This window comes from Patagioenas fasciata, chromosome 2, assembly GCF_037038585.1.
Source record: "Patagioenas fasciata isolate bPatFas1 chromosome 2, bPatFas1.hap1, whole genome shotgun sequence".
NCBI lineage: Eukaryota > Metazoa > Chordata > Aves > Columbiformes > Columbidae > Patagioenas > Patagioenas fasciata.
This window is the reverse complement of record NC_092521.1, coordinates 50,064,926-50,078,531: the sequence shown is the minus strand read 5'-3', so window position 1 is coordinate 50,078,531 and position 13,606 is coordinate 50,064,926. Positions and strand designations below refer to the sequence as shown.

The 13,606-nt window shown below is 40.3% G+C and overlaps 1 protein-coding gene across 11 annotated transcripts in view; it reads right to left on the bottom strand.

Moving 5' to 3' along the window:
* OSBPL1A (oxysterol binding protein like 1A) overlaps positions 1-13,606 on the bottom strand; it is a 75,855-nt gene that overhangs the window by 3,136 nt on the left and 59,113 nt on the right. For all 11 annotated transcript variants that reach the window (XM_065830662.2, XM_065830661.2, XM_071804184.1 and 8 more), the window contains 10 exons: positions 12,441-12,516; positions 10,801-10,935; positions 10,372-10,469; positions 9,493-9,675; positions 8,880-8,987; positions 8,701-8,790; positions 8,327-8,453; positions 4,959-5,075; positions 4,105-4,228; positions 1,615-1,705 (listed from right to left, as the gene is read on the bottom strand). In XM_065830662.2, the coding sequence (XP_065686734.1) occupies positions 1,615-1,705; positions 4,105-4,228; positions 4,959-5,075; positions 8,327-8,453; positions 8,701-8,790; positions 8,880-8,987; positions 9,493-9,675; positions 10,372-10,469; positions 10,801-10,935; positions 12,441-12,516 (1,149 nt within the window). The remainder of the gene's footprint in view (positions 1-1,614; positions 1,706-4,104; positions 4,229-4,958; positions 5,076-8,326; positions 8,454-8,700; positions 8,791-8,879; positions 8,988-9,492; positions 9,676-10,371; positions 10,470-10,800; positions 10,936-12,440; positions 12,517-13,606) is intronic.

Genomic DNA, 13,606 nt, shown 5'->3' with positions numbered 1-13,606 from the left:
GGCACTTTGGAGAATTGTCTTATGAGGGTGGAACTCTAGGATACCAAGTAAGAAGCCTGCTTTTCTGTGGCAAGGAAACTGCAGCAGTTTACAGATGTACAGATTAAGATGTACAGTTGACCTTCTAGGAACAGGCAGGAGTTTCCCTTCACAGTATGCTTTTTCTTCCCAAAGCACAACTCTTCCTCCATACTTTATGTTCCTCCTTCAGAAGAAATCACACTTGGCATTCCTACTAAAGAGGTCAGACACTAGGACTTTTCTGCCAAAACTTCAGAACCATCCTGGAAAACAGTTCTTGAAGGACATCCCAGGCAAGTGCAACTGAAGAACCTTCTGAACAGCAGCTGCACTAATAATACACCCCAAAAAACATGCTCTGAGTTGCCCCCTGGGGATACCCCAGTTTCCAATACCACCTCAGGTGCTTTAAGTTATCCCTTAAGCTACTTCGAGCAGCTGTAAGAACACAGTGTAACTATCCCTGGCTTTGAAAACAGTTGGCAACAGCTAGAACCACTCTGAATTCAGGAAGTAAGAGGGAGGTGCAAGGCTGCCCACCACTTAACAGGTTTACTTGGAAGCAGAACAAAGATGTTATTTTCCACCAGTCTCAGGGCAAACAAATCCAAACACTTCAGGAGAGCAGGCACAGGAAAAAGACAAAGGTAGACATGTCCAAACCTGTGACTCTGGGATGATGGGTGACTTCATTTGAAAAAAAGAAAATAGTGATTTATAATTACAAACAGATATTTTAAAGGTATTTAATCCACCGTGTCCAGGTGTATTAGTAACTAGTTAATAGAGATGAAGCTTACCTACTTTGAGAGAGTTTACCCCTGCTATTTTTTTTTCTCTGTGAAGAGACTGCCTATTTATTGCTGTACTTTTAAATAGACCTTGTCTGGTCAAGCTAGATTGATTCGGTCATGTTTTCACAATTTCTACTTAGCCTGTGTGTAAAAGCTCCCAACTGACCCCTCTCATTTTATAGTTAAACTCAACCAACCACTTGCACACAAACATCCTGGCAGATCCTTGTAATCTAACTTTTCCCTTAGCTCTCCTAATTTTTGTAGTTAGTAACCCTCTCAGAAAGGAGAAAATGACTTTTATAACTCAATGATAAAGTCTTTTCAACAACTCTGAGAAAAGCTGTATGCAGTGGGCATTACAGTATTGCCAGCACACAGCAACTCATCTGATCTGTCATGGGCAATAAGCTATTGAGTTCACCAGAGGAAGCACTTCCTCCTCTCTTTGGCCAAGCATGCAAATTTGAGGCAATTAAAAAGTAATCAGCAACAACAGTCCTTTACAAGCAGCTCTCAGTGGCAACACCTTTTTTGTACCAGAAGCAAGAGGTGCTCAGAAAAGCCAACACAGCTTGTACTTAAATATGGAAGGAAGCAAGACCAAGCCTGATGCTTCCCTCTGGGAGCGCCACAGCCTGCAGAGACCACAGCTGCAAAGAACGTGGCTCTGCCACGCTGGACCATGTCAGGTCTTCACACTGACATCTCCACACACCACTGGTGTGGACTGGCAGTTAACCTGAATGTTCAAAACCTGTATGTAACTACACACACCCGCACAGGCAAGCACACTAACCTCGTCTTCCAGTCTTCCTCTGACTTAGAACGATTTTTGCGGGCAGTCCGTTGTTTTTCTTCTAGCCTCTTCTTTTCTTCGCTAGCTAGATCTTGAAGGAATAAAAATAAACAAATGAAAACACAGATGATGTTAAAATGTAATATAAGACAGGGGCATTACTGCACCTGACTCAGCAAATAAATAAAGGAATAAACACTGTCCATTTAAAAAAGCATTCTACATGACAAAGGGCAGCTTCTGGTTTAGTCCAAGCACAAAGCCAGGCCAGCTGTGGCACTAGACCAGCCAACAAAATTCCAGTCTTTAAGACTGCTAAATACATATTTATCCATGGCCCAAAGACCCTGAAAACATGTTTATGTGACAGCAAATGTGAGCTAGGTGAGGTGGCATACCTCGAATTTATTTCAGTAGAGAAACAGATTCAGATATGCTGGAGTTATTGCAGGAGTCTGGTCACCTGCTTCTTGTTAAGGTTTGGGCAAAGTTGTTACTAGTGTCTAGTTCCTCATCAACAGGGGCTTGCAATATCAATTTCCAAATGACAAAGAGTTGTCTCTCTGCTTCATCCCTTTTTTTTTTTTTTTGTTAATACACTAAGGTAGCAGGAGTTATGGTCCTAAACAAGCAGAAGTGCTGCTTCTGTTTGGCAGAAAGAATGGTCAGAAAGTGTGACGAGTACATCAGACTAAGAAGCAGATTAGGTGAAGGGCAATCTTCTGTACCTGAATCCTAAAAAAGCACTTCATACATATCTTGGTAAGAAGCAGTTGAGAGAATTATTTTTGGAAGACTATTGGCCATTCCCAGTTACCTTGCCATCTAATAACACACTGCATGTTACCAGTCTATACAAACTTTATGCTGTTAGTATAGTTCAGGAGTATGGTCTGTTGCTAACACCATCGTTATTTGTACTTCAAGTACAGACAAATCAATGGGGATGCTCTGAACCAAGTATGTCCATCCTGCTGGCCACAGAAGAATCTTGTGCAGGCAGGAGAGACTGGTTGTGGGGATTCACTGATCAGCTCTTTTAAAAGCCTCAAAGAATCAGTTTCTGAGAAAAAAAACCCACACAAGTACAACTGCACTATATCACGCCCATGTCACTGTTTTTCATACCTAGATCTCAGGCTATTTATCAGAAGTAGTCACAGGCATTGCCCTATTGCACAAGTGAAACTGAATCACAGGTTTCATGACTTACCCCAATCACTCTGCAATCCAGAGGAAAGCAAGAGCCCCCATGCTTTTAGTCTACCAAGCTGGCCATCCTGCTTTAATATGCAAAATGCCAAAGAAAAAGGAGCAAAAGGGGGCCAGGGCAGGGCTGTTCCACACCATATCAAAGTATTTTCACTCTATGGCATCTACAGTAACAATCTGAGGTTTCTAAAAAGTGCACTTTTTCACTGAAAGTCTCACTATGTGTTTCTAATTCACCGTTGTAGGGCAACAAAAGTGTTCAACTCCCAGTGAAGAATAATTTTGCATCAAGGATGTTTTTTGGCATTGCAGTTTCACTTAAATAGTTTAGACTGCGTTCTCAGAATGAGCACTTCTAAATACTCCTCCTGCATCAGGCTGATGGAAACAGAAAACAGAAAAGTTCAGAAAGACTTCATTTCAATGCTCAGAGATTGTCTCAAACTAGTTTCTAGTTACAGGGCCTGATTATAGAGCACAGCAGAGGCCCTAAAGCTAAATAAAAAGCACAGCGTTGTGAAGTTTACATCTTGTTTTTATGGAAGAACATAGGGCAAGCAGGTGGCATGGTGGGTTCCTGGCCAGTAACTAAGCACCCACAAGCCACTTGTTCGCTCTCATCCACCCCAGTGGGTTAAGGGATAGAATCAAATGGCAAAAGCAAGAAAACATCCTGGGTTGAAGTAAAAACAGTTTAGTAAATTAAAGGTAAAAAAGGAGGAAAAAATGACGCAAAGACAATCACCTACTACGTTCCACCAGCAGACCTGTATCGGGCCAGTCTCCAAGCAACAGCTACTTCCCTTCAACGCACACAATTTATTGCCAAACATGATGTTATATGGTATGGTTATATGGAATATCTCTTAGGTCAGCTGTCCTGGCTGTGTCCACTCCCAACCTCTTGCCAAGCCCAGAAACAGATGAGACCTTAATGCTGCACAGATGCTGTCCAGCAATAGCTAGAACACTGATGTGTTATCAGTGTTGTTTTGGGTCAGCAATCTCAGACACAGTGCCCTATATGGGCTGCTATGAAGAAAATTAACTTGATCCCAACAAGCCCCAGTACAGGAGGGTGACATGTTTTACTAGAAGCATATCACAACCTGCAGAAGGCTGCATTACTTGCTGTCTCGCAACATGGAAGAATGTGTCTTTATGGGTAGCTACTTGCTTTAATAGTTTATCTAACAGCTTGAACATGGAATTTACCTTTTTTCCAGTCCTTCAGTTTTAACAGAAAATAAAAATATCTTTGCCAATAGCTGCAGTTACCTATTTCTCCATTTTCCATGGCTCTGATGTCTGGTCGTAACCGGCAGTCAGTTTTGGGGATGACACTCTCCATTTCCTTGTCCAACTCATTCAAAGCCATGGCAAAGCTAGTAAAATTGTACATCTGAAATTCAGAGACAAAAGGTGACTCTACGCTGTCTGTAGCTGCAAGTCTTCAATACACAAGAAAGCTGCTGTCTAAAAACAAACACCCAAGTGTTTTTTTTTTTTATTATTTACCCGCTCAAGATATCAGCAAAACTGCACTATCAGGCAGAGTGTAGGTGATCCTTAGTGTTTCTGTTTAAGCAGGCCAGCATCCAGTTACTCAGTGCACTATTTCTCTCTTATCTTCTTTTTCCAGTCCTACTGGTATTTTCCCTCAGTAGAGAGATTTCCCCCTTGATTAACCCACCGAGGGCACCTTTTCTTGTTCCAATTCTTTCCAGTTACACAGGTACCCTTGTGTTGTGTTCACTGGCTCTCCAGCTCCACAGCCCTTCACACACCAGCTCGTACTACACGAGCTTTGCAAGTGTCTACTACGAAGTGTGTGTCTTCAAATAAAGCCCATTCAGAAGAGATTTCTCCCAAGGTAGATGCCTCAGAAGCAAGGTGGAGAAAAGAGATGGGGAAAGCCCCCATACTGAAACATCCCATTTTCCAGAGAAATTCCACTAATTCTAGTCATGCCCGTCAACACCACGTTCTAGACGTAAAATTGTAGATGGAAAGTTTGTTGCAATAAAGTCAAATGCAGACTCGTTAATGAATAAGAAAACAAATTTGCTTTGTATTGAACATACAGAATAACACAATAACAAACACTTTCAGTAAGCAGAAGCATAGCTGACCTGTGCTGAATTTGGAGGTCTTGGAGTTATCTTCCATAGTAAGATGCTTCCAGGAATAACATACACACTCTCAGAATCTGGCAATGGCATTTCATCTGGTTCCTCAGTATTGCCCACCTAAAAGCAGCAAAGCAAAGAAGTTCTTTGGAGTCATAAACCACTTACAGCCATTCATTCCAACACCAGAACTTAAATAAAATTATTTCCTTAACCAAAAGTAAACAATTTCGAAGAATATTTTCTAGTCAAGGAAGATAACAGCATTAACATAGCATACAGACTCTCAGCTCCCTCTTAATGGAAGACTATCAACAGTTTCTTGCATCAGCATCTTCACAGATACAATCTGGATGTTCAAGAGTTAAGAAATGTCCATTTTTCCACCACAGAGATGTCCTGTTTCCTCAAATGCAAGCACTTCCATTCCTGATATTTGAGTCCATTTCTGCCTCATTAAATAGCAGTCACGTTCCTCTTCTTCCCACATCAAAGAAATGGCAGTACATAATACAAATGCTGTCTTCAGTTTCCACACAACAGAAAGCCCTACGCTAATGCTCTTTGCTCAGAGGAACCTTCCTTTCCATTGACCACTATGCTCCTGAAATGGCAAACTGCAAACGTTAAATTAATATCCTAGATAAGCTACCTCTTCTGGGAAAGGTATCTTATGAAGGCTGACATATACGGCCTGAGGCAGCTGCAGCCACCATGAAACTGTTTCCCCAGAAAGGAAAAAAAATCCATCCAGGGTTACCAGGGCAGTAGAGAATAACTGGTGGTCACGGAGTAGATGTGACCTGAACTAGTTCTAAACCATCACCCTTTTCAGGCGCAGCTTTAAAGCAGCCGGAGTCCAATGCTCCTGACATTAATTCCGCCACAGAAGTGTATGTTACAATACTGAATGAAAACCAGCTGGACACTGAATACAGCCCTCCCAGGAAAACTTGGTGTCTGCATCACAGCTAAAACCAGCAGCACGTTTCAGAGATCACTGGAGAGTAAAGCCCAACTTAAAGGCAACTAATGCTTTAAATACTTTAGCTATAGGCCAACAGCTTTAATCCTGCTGCTAATAAGCTTTGCTCTCTGATGGTTGCATCAGATAATACAGACTGATGTTTTAGTGCAAAAAAAGTCCAATACCCAAAGTGGACTCAGTTGTCCTCTGACATGATTCATATGTTACATCTCCAAGAAAATCAGGAAGTATTAAGGATTTTGTTTCACTGTGTAGTACTTGGGTACAGTGCTTTTAATAATATACAGGTTACAAAGTCACCAGAACAGTGTGGAGACCAGGTTCAGGCTCTCAGCTATTAGCAAGATAAAGAGGACTTTTAGCTGACTACATCTGAAGGTTGTTGGCAACCTGCCATTCTCTCTCCTAAGGGACACTGATGAGTCTCTCAGAAAACCAGAATTTGAAGCAGAACAAATCAGAAAGATATCCTTACATCAAAACAAAGACACTTCAATACCAGACTGTCAAAGTCCAAACCAACTTTTATAGAAAGGCTACAATATGCACTGCAATTTGTGCCAACAATACACAACCTTAAAAATGTCATACGAATTACGAAGAACTAGGTAAAAAAATAGATTTTCATGTGCTCTTTCCATAGCGATCCATATTTTACACTCGGTGCTACTCAGCTTCTCAGTATGTTGCAACGAGGGCAGTAACAGACTTTGCCAAAGCAAGAGCTCTGGTGTCTGTAACCAAGGCACACTGAGGGCAGTTGCTGTTGCTTCACATTCTGATCTTCCACGTATTTGCACTGAAAATTGTGCACCAAATCCTTCATGTTGATTAAAAAAAAGGCTCTAGTTTGTTCAGAGCAGAATCATCCCGGTCTAACCCCAGGTCTATCATAACTCTTCCAATGTTGGTAAAAGATCACCTTTGCACACATTAAAGCTTGTCTTGCTCCCTGCAAAATTGTTTTTCCTTAAGTTTTATCCCTATAAAAATCAAAGAAATTCAGGGAAAAAAAGTGGGGCTATTTACAAAAGGACTTGCATTCAAGCAGGTCCCTTAAAGGGAGACAGAAGTTATTCTTCATTAGCAGAAACACAGCATGAAGGAATATATAGAAAACAACTAAATAAATTCGAAAATTCTAATTAGGAGAAATCTGAAAGGCCGTATACTTTCCTGTCTGAATGAATCCTTCACTACCATGAAGGAACAAAACACATGCAGACATTATACGTGAGACTTGGCTCACCCAGATGCTCAACAAACACAAAAAATATAAACTCCTCAAACACAAGGGGGCAGTGGGAATACATAATTCACAAAGACCACCTGATTCATAGTGTGCATTAAAAAGCTTTCTGTTTTCTACACAGAAACAGCTGTGTTGAATAAGCAGAAAAAGCAGGCTTTTCTAGAGTCAGGGCAACATTGCAGCCTGAGCTTTCTGCAATGGGATGCTTAATTTTGAAGTGAAAAGCAAGGATCACTTCAAGCATTGTTGAAAAACGCAAAGTGGTAGCTGAACAAAGACACAAGGGTGTGTTTTTCTCTGCTCCTTCTCCCTAGAGCTCACAGCATCAGACCTGAAGACCAGCAGTAATCCCCAGTGCTTTAGTGCTCTCCTGATGAGAAGCACTGGAGCAAGCTGAGACACAGCAACAACCTGAACCTGGACAGCAACAACTGCTTTCAGACTTCTGCCTCTTTTTTTTTAATAAGTATAAAAGCTACAAACATCCAAACCAACAAAAAAATCTGGCTTCAGTCATCAAAGGAGAACAATCCCTGTTTTAAGCTACTATGAGAGTGATTGTTGTTCTTCAAGCTGTATGTTGTCACCATCACCATTTACTTTAAACAAAAAGCATAATGCTAACCAGAAATCTGGAAGAATTAAGAATAAGATGTTTTTTCCAGAAGAAAAAAAGGCAATTGTGGAAGCAAACATTTCCATGGTTGTGAAAGTTTAATAGAAAGTAATTAAAAAATTCCTTGTAAAAGCTGGAAAATATAGTCTTTTATCAAGATGAGAAACTATTCTACCTCCATGAGACCAAGTCCTCCTATTAGAATATAAATGTTATCACATATGATCAGAATCATGGTCCAACTAACAGATATGCTATTTCCTCCATGTGACTTGGGAGGAAGAGGCAGGTAATGAACCAGCCAGTGTTTACATCACTCCAAGTTTTGGCAAATTCAAATACAAATCCTTGAGAGAGAAAGAATTTTATCCCTTAATGCTGGTACTCATTCAATCAGTTTTGTATCCTACTAGGAAAGAGAGAAAAAGAAGAAATCTTACTGCTCTTAAATGACGCTAAAATATTTAGCTGTCTTATCATGCTTTTGAGATACCATCTCTTTATGTGATTAATACCTGTTTACCGCTTTTCTTCTCTTCTGCATTCTTCTTGTCATTTTTTTTGTAAGCTTCAAATACAGCTGGGTCAACACTGTACAAACACTCAGTCCACTTCCCATACAGCGCACAAATTTTCTTTTTACTGTCAAAAAAAGGACTAAGTTTACAAAGGAGTTAAGAGATTTATTTCATCATTTCAGGCAAAAACATTTGAAAGAAGAACTTATGAGAGCAACTCTTAAAACCCCACTATTGATGTCACACAATTCATCATAACCTTGCTGTCACAGGTTTGTGCCCTTGACAGTCAGTGTTAAAAGCATTCAGTTCTATAGCTCCCACCAGAAACAGAGCAGCCATTTGGCTCCTATGAGGAATGAAGCTGTTACCTTTTGTCCTGAATGTAGCCTTCAACTTTGTGCAACTCCTTCCCAAAGAGGCCGCAGGGCTTGAAGCTCAGTACACACTTCTCACCAGTTCTAAAAGCAGAATGAGAGGGCACTAATTACTTGCAAAAGCTTTTCCTCTTCAAACTTGCAACAAGTAGAACCACTCACTCTTAACTTACTTATGGTTAGTTATTTCCACGTTTCCATACTGCTCAATCCAAAGTTTGCCCACAATAATGTTATGCACACAGCACGTAGGATTTGTCCATGTGTACGCTTCATTGTGTCTAAGGAAGTGGAATAAAAATTAAAATACTGTATCTTTGTACTAGATGCCACTCCTGCAACAAACCACCATCTGTGAATTGCACCAAGTCTTGAAATGGACATGGCAATACGTCAGGAGACGCAAGGAGATTATTAACCTATTGCTACCGATTTTATAAATTCCTTAAAATAGCCACTTCAGTGCAGTCACTGTTAGCAATGAAGGACATGAGGAAAGGCAACAGGGCTCAAGCGTGCTAGTCTTAGCAGGACTGACCTCCAGGCATCTGCAGAAAGTACAGACACAGGCCCCAATTACTGCTACTATCACTATGCAGTATATTAGAAGCAATGATGGCAGTTCCCTTTCATCTTCTCACCCCCTCCTCACCACAAAGTGATCTGCCACCAAACATTAGGATACGGGCGTTCAACACATCCATTCCTAAGCCACGAGACTCTAATACACACTAATCATTACAGATGTGGCCATTGTGCCCACACAATTGTTACTTATCAACTTACTCAAGAAGCTCCAAAGTCATTGTGCCTTTTGGTTCTGCTTCCACGCTCTTGCCCCAGAATTTGAGTTTAGGATAAATTGATCCATGAAATACAAAATCATTATTTAAACCTTCAGCATAGAAAGCACTGATTGGTGGATGATGGCTAACTTGCTCTGAGAGAAGTCTAAATCCAAGGTCATCTCTGCAAAATAAAGATTACCAAAAGCATCTATGTATCAAGTGTAAAGTTGCAGTCCTTTTCCCCAGGGTGAAACAGATAGTTGGACCCATGCACAGTTGCTGTACTCAGTGCAAGAGCTGGTTAAACCCTAGGATAATACCCTAGGACAGCTCAACTAATACATAAAACACCCTCATTCCAAATAATTGAGGACATAGTGTAAAAGGGTAACTAGTACTACCAAATCTGACAAGACAATATGTTTACTTTTGAGAGTCACCTCAAACTTTTGCATAAATACAGGCCAAAACCTCAACTGAGAGAAATTTGCTCTAAGTGCAGCTGCCTACTAAGAGACTAATACTGCCTATTCATATTCTGGACAGTCATAAATACTACAATTCTAACACTTCCCTTAAGCACCATGCATCTTTTAATTCAGAAGGTTTCAGGAAAAAAAAAAAGTAATTTTTGTAAATAAAGCCAGCTTTTAAACCCGGCAAATTTAATTTGCCTGCTCTGAGTTGAAAAGTTGTTTCCTTGCACTGGAAGGTGCATTGCTGAACACCACGCTTAGCAAGCACCTCCAGCAGCTGCTAGGAGAATGGGTGGAATCTTACAAGCCAAAGAACAGTCCGTAAGCCATAGCAAGTCTACTGAAACATGAGTTACACCAAATGCCACTCTCCACTCTTTAGTGCAGCTTCTGTTCATTACCTGATCAATTCATATGTCTCTCCAAGCAATGGGTTGAACGGCTTCCCTGTACGTTCCCACTGCGAGGCTACAGCGGACACAGCAAATGCAGCAACACACTATTCAAAAGAGTAAAACTACGCAGTTAATCTCCTGGGTTTTGGTCTTTATCAAGTATCAACAGCAGTCATGGTATTACAGATTGACTCTTCAGAAATAGCTTAGCAAAGTTCTGTTTGCAAGGCAGAGGAATAAACAGTTTTCATCAAAAGGTAAAAAAGTATGCCTTCGGAAAAGCAAAACATCTTCCTACATAAGCAAAACTGGCTAATGAATAAAAGAATCGGACAACACAGCTAATTACAGGAGTTCCTCCTATAATGAGACTATAAAGAAAAATGTCTCAATGTATTCATCAAGTAGCAGCACAAATTACCCCACCCAAAGTACCTGCATTCGTTCAGTTGTGCTGGAAAGTGAGCTGGCTTTGTGGATGAGGTATGTATGCTCCATATACTCTGTAAGTCGCTGTAGAAAGCTCAGTGGCTCATTGAATATAACTGGCATTGTGATCTTCGACAGCTCCTGATGCACAAATGAAATTGGTGTTACAAACCAAATGATTAGAAACACTGACCTGCAGTAAACTCAAGTGTAATTGGCTTATTACAAAAATAAATGATGCTCTTAGTGCTAATGCTATGTGCTTGACCTGGCTCTGCTAATGCTTACAGGAAAAATCCCCGTACATCCCTGTTGAGCTTGATAAGCCCATCTGTCTTGATGTTAAGGATACTTTTAAAACAAAAAGAAAACCAAACATCAAGCAAGCAAACAAACTTATTAACAAATGCATTAAGATGGTGAGATGAAACAATGAAGTATTAGGGACCTTTTAAACACTTAAGTTGTTTGTTACTCTTAAAATAGATACAGGTATAGATATAGGCCATCTAATTACTTAAACATATTATCATTTTTGGAGGCAGGTGGGCAGGCAGGGGAAAAAGGATGAGAAAGGACAGGGAAACACAGCAGCACAGGAGTAAAAACAAGGATTCTGTATCTTGAAGAAAAAAGGAATTTTTGTAACAGGAATAAAGATTTATAAGTAGTCCTACAGTTTTGATGCTATTTATTCTCTTCCCCATTTTTATAAAGCATGCCCTCTGAATGCATAACAAAGCAATGTTTTAAACTGCCTTCAGTAGCAAATTACAAGCACATATAATATGACTGCTGGCAATGTGTGCAGTGAACAGCATCGTTTTTAACCGTAACAGCAGCATCTGGCACTAACAGCTCTGGCAGACACCTCGGTACAACCGCACCAAGTTCCACCACCCCACCCCCCAACCCGCAACTTCTACGCAGCAATTTCTGCAAAGCAGAATTAAGACCTTTATGGATTTTTTTTTTCCCTGCACGCACCTTATCAAGACAGGCTTTCAAATCTGCCCTCTGTATTTCAGGGTTCTAAAACTCTTCCACTAAAGCCACTATAAGAAGCCTCAGACGCTTCAGAACTACTCAGGAGACTTGGAGCTGCTGATACAGGGGGCATCCCCCAGCATTTCCACTTCTCATTGCTTGGTGCTGTTAAACAGTGACTAAACACATTCCCTTCTGTATTCTGCTGTTGCAGGCTGACAGAGGTTTAGCAGTCAGTACTTTCAGACTAACTGCAGTATCTAATGGAGAGAAAAACTTCTCAATTCACCCGTAGCTGGAAGCGGATTATCTGCCAACCAGCAAACCTCGGATGTGGCCACTGTCTTGCCAGTAACAGCATGTCAGGGAAGACTGAGATACTAAGGGGAAGGGAGAAGAACACAAAGTAGCTATTTGTTTTTTTCACAAAGTAAAAAAATGTTGCTATCATGAAGTACTTTAAGGGTCTAAATCAAGAGAAAATGCTTTTACTAAAGGAATATTGCTCTGATCAAGTCTTACCTTCTCCAGTTGTGAAAGGAGATAAGCATACGTTGCAATTTAGAAAAAAGAAAATCCCTCTCCCTGACAAATTTTCATTTGGGCATCAAGTTAAATGATCCCTTCACATGTTTTATCATAGCTTTCAGATTACCTACCATTCCAATACATTTTCTTAAGATACTCCATATACTGAAGTCATTTCTGGAAAACATTGGAGATGGCAAGCTTGTTCTGTGGAAAAGAACAGCAAAGGAAGCAGAAATAAGAAAACTTTTCTAGTACTAACCGTGACTAAGAAACCCACATACTTTATTTTTGAAGGTAGCAGTTATCAGATTTTTAAATTAAAAACCAAGGGGGAACAACAGTGCTACTTTGAAAAAACCTGAACTGTTTTGCCTGCACAGAAACCTTGATTTCTCCAAAACCAGAACATGAACCATTCCCTTCATTTTGCATAAGAGCAGAAGTAGTGAATTTCTACATCAGTTATCAGAACAGTGCTTTCGCAATAGCGCCATTAAGATATTTATTTGTGTCTCTGTGACAAAAAAACAAGTTCTGAGTAGGTACACAGGTATGTTTGCTACATCTGAACAGATTTGAGGGTTAAACAGTGGGGTTCTTTTTCACTAGTCACCTGTATACAGACAATGAAGGGCGATGACATTTATTGCCTATATTAAAATCAGCCCTCAGAACAACACAGAAAAGCAGCATCACTAAAGAACAGAAAACACAGTAGCCTGGTATATCCTGAAGCAAGCCCCAAACACACTTTCAAGACCAACATGTAGGCTGTGTAATACAGCCTGTATTTCTCAGGTTTATCAGAAATCTGGCACAGATTTTTTTCAGTTTTCTTGCTGCTAGTGACAAGTTCAACTTTCAATCCAGTTTACCTGTAGAAGAGCACAAATATAGGTCAAAGCCCTTCGTTCACAGCAACACTAAAATGTGTGTTTGAATCATGAAGTTACTACCAATGAGAAAAAAATCTCAATGGATGAGACTTACCTACAGTTCAAACTGCATCAGCTATTTGAGTTTCAAATTTTAGTTGATCCTGTCTAAATGATTGTGCTGCCCTCCTAACCAAGAAGGTCTTGTCTCCTCTCAAAGCAGTTAAAGCAATATATATTTTTTAGAGTGTGAACAGGCTGCACCTGCCTCCTTCAACCCTGCTTTTCTGATAAACATTGCCAAGAGGAAAAATAATAAGAAATCTATTTGGGTTAAGTTTTTAAGTCTCAATAGCCCTTCTGCTGTGTTAACGTCCATACTTAACTGCTACTGAAACACCTTCACCAGGGCTGATGCT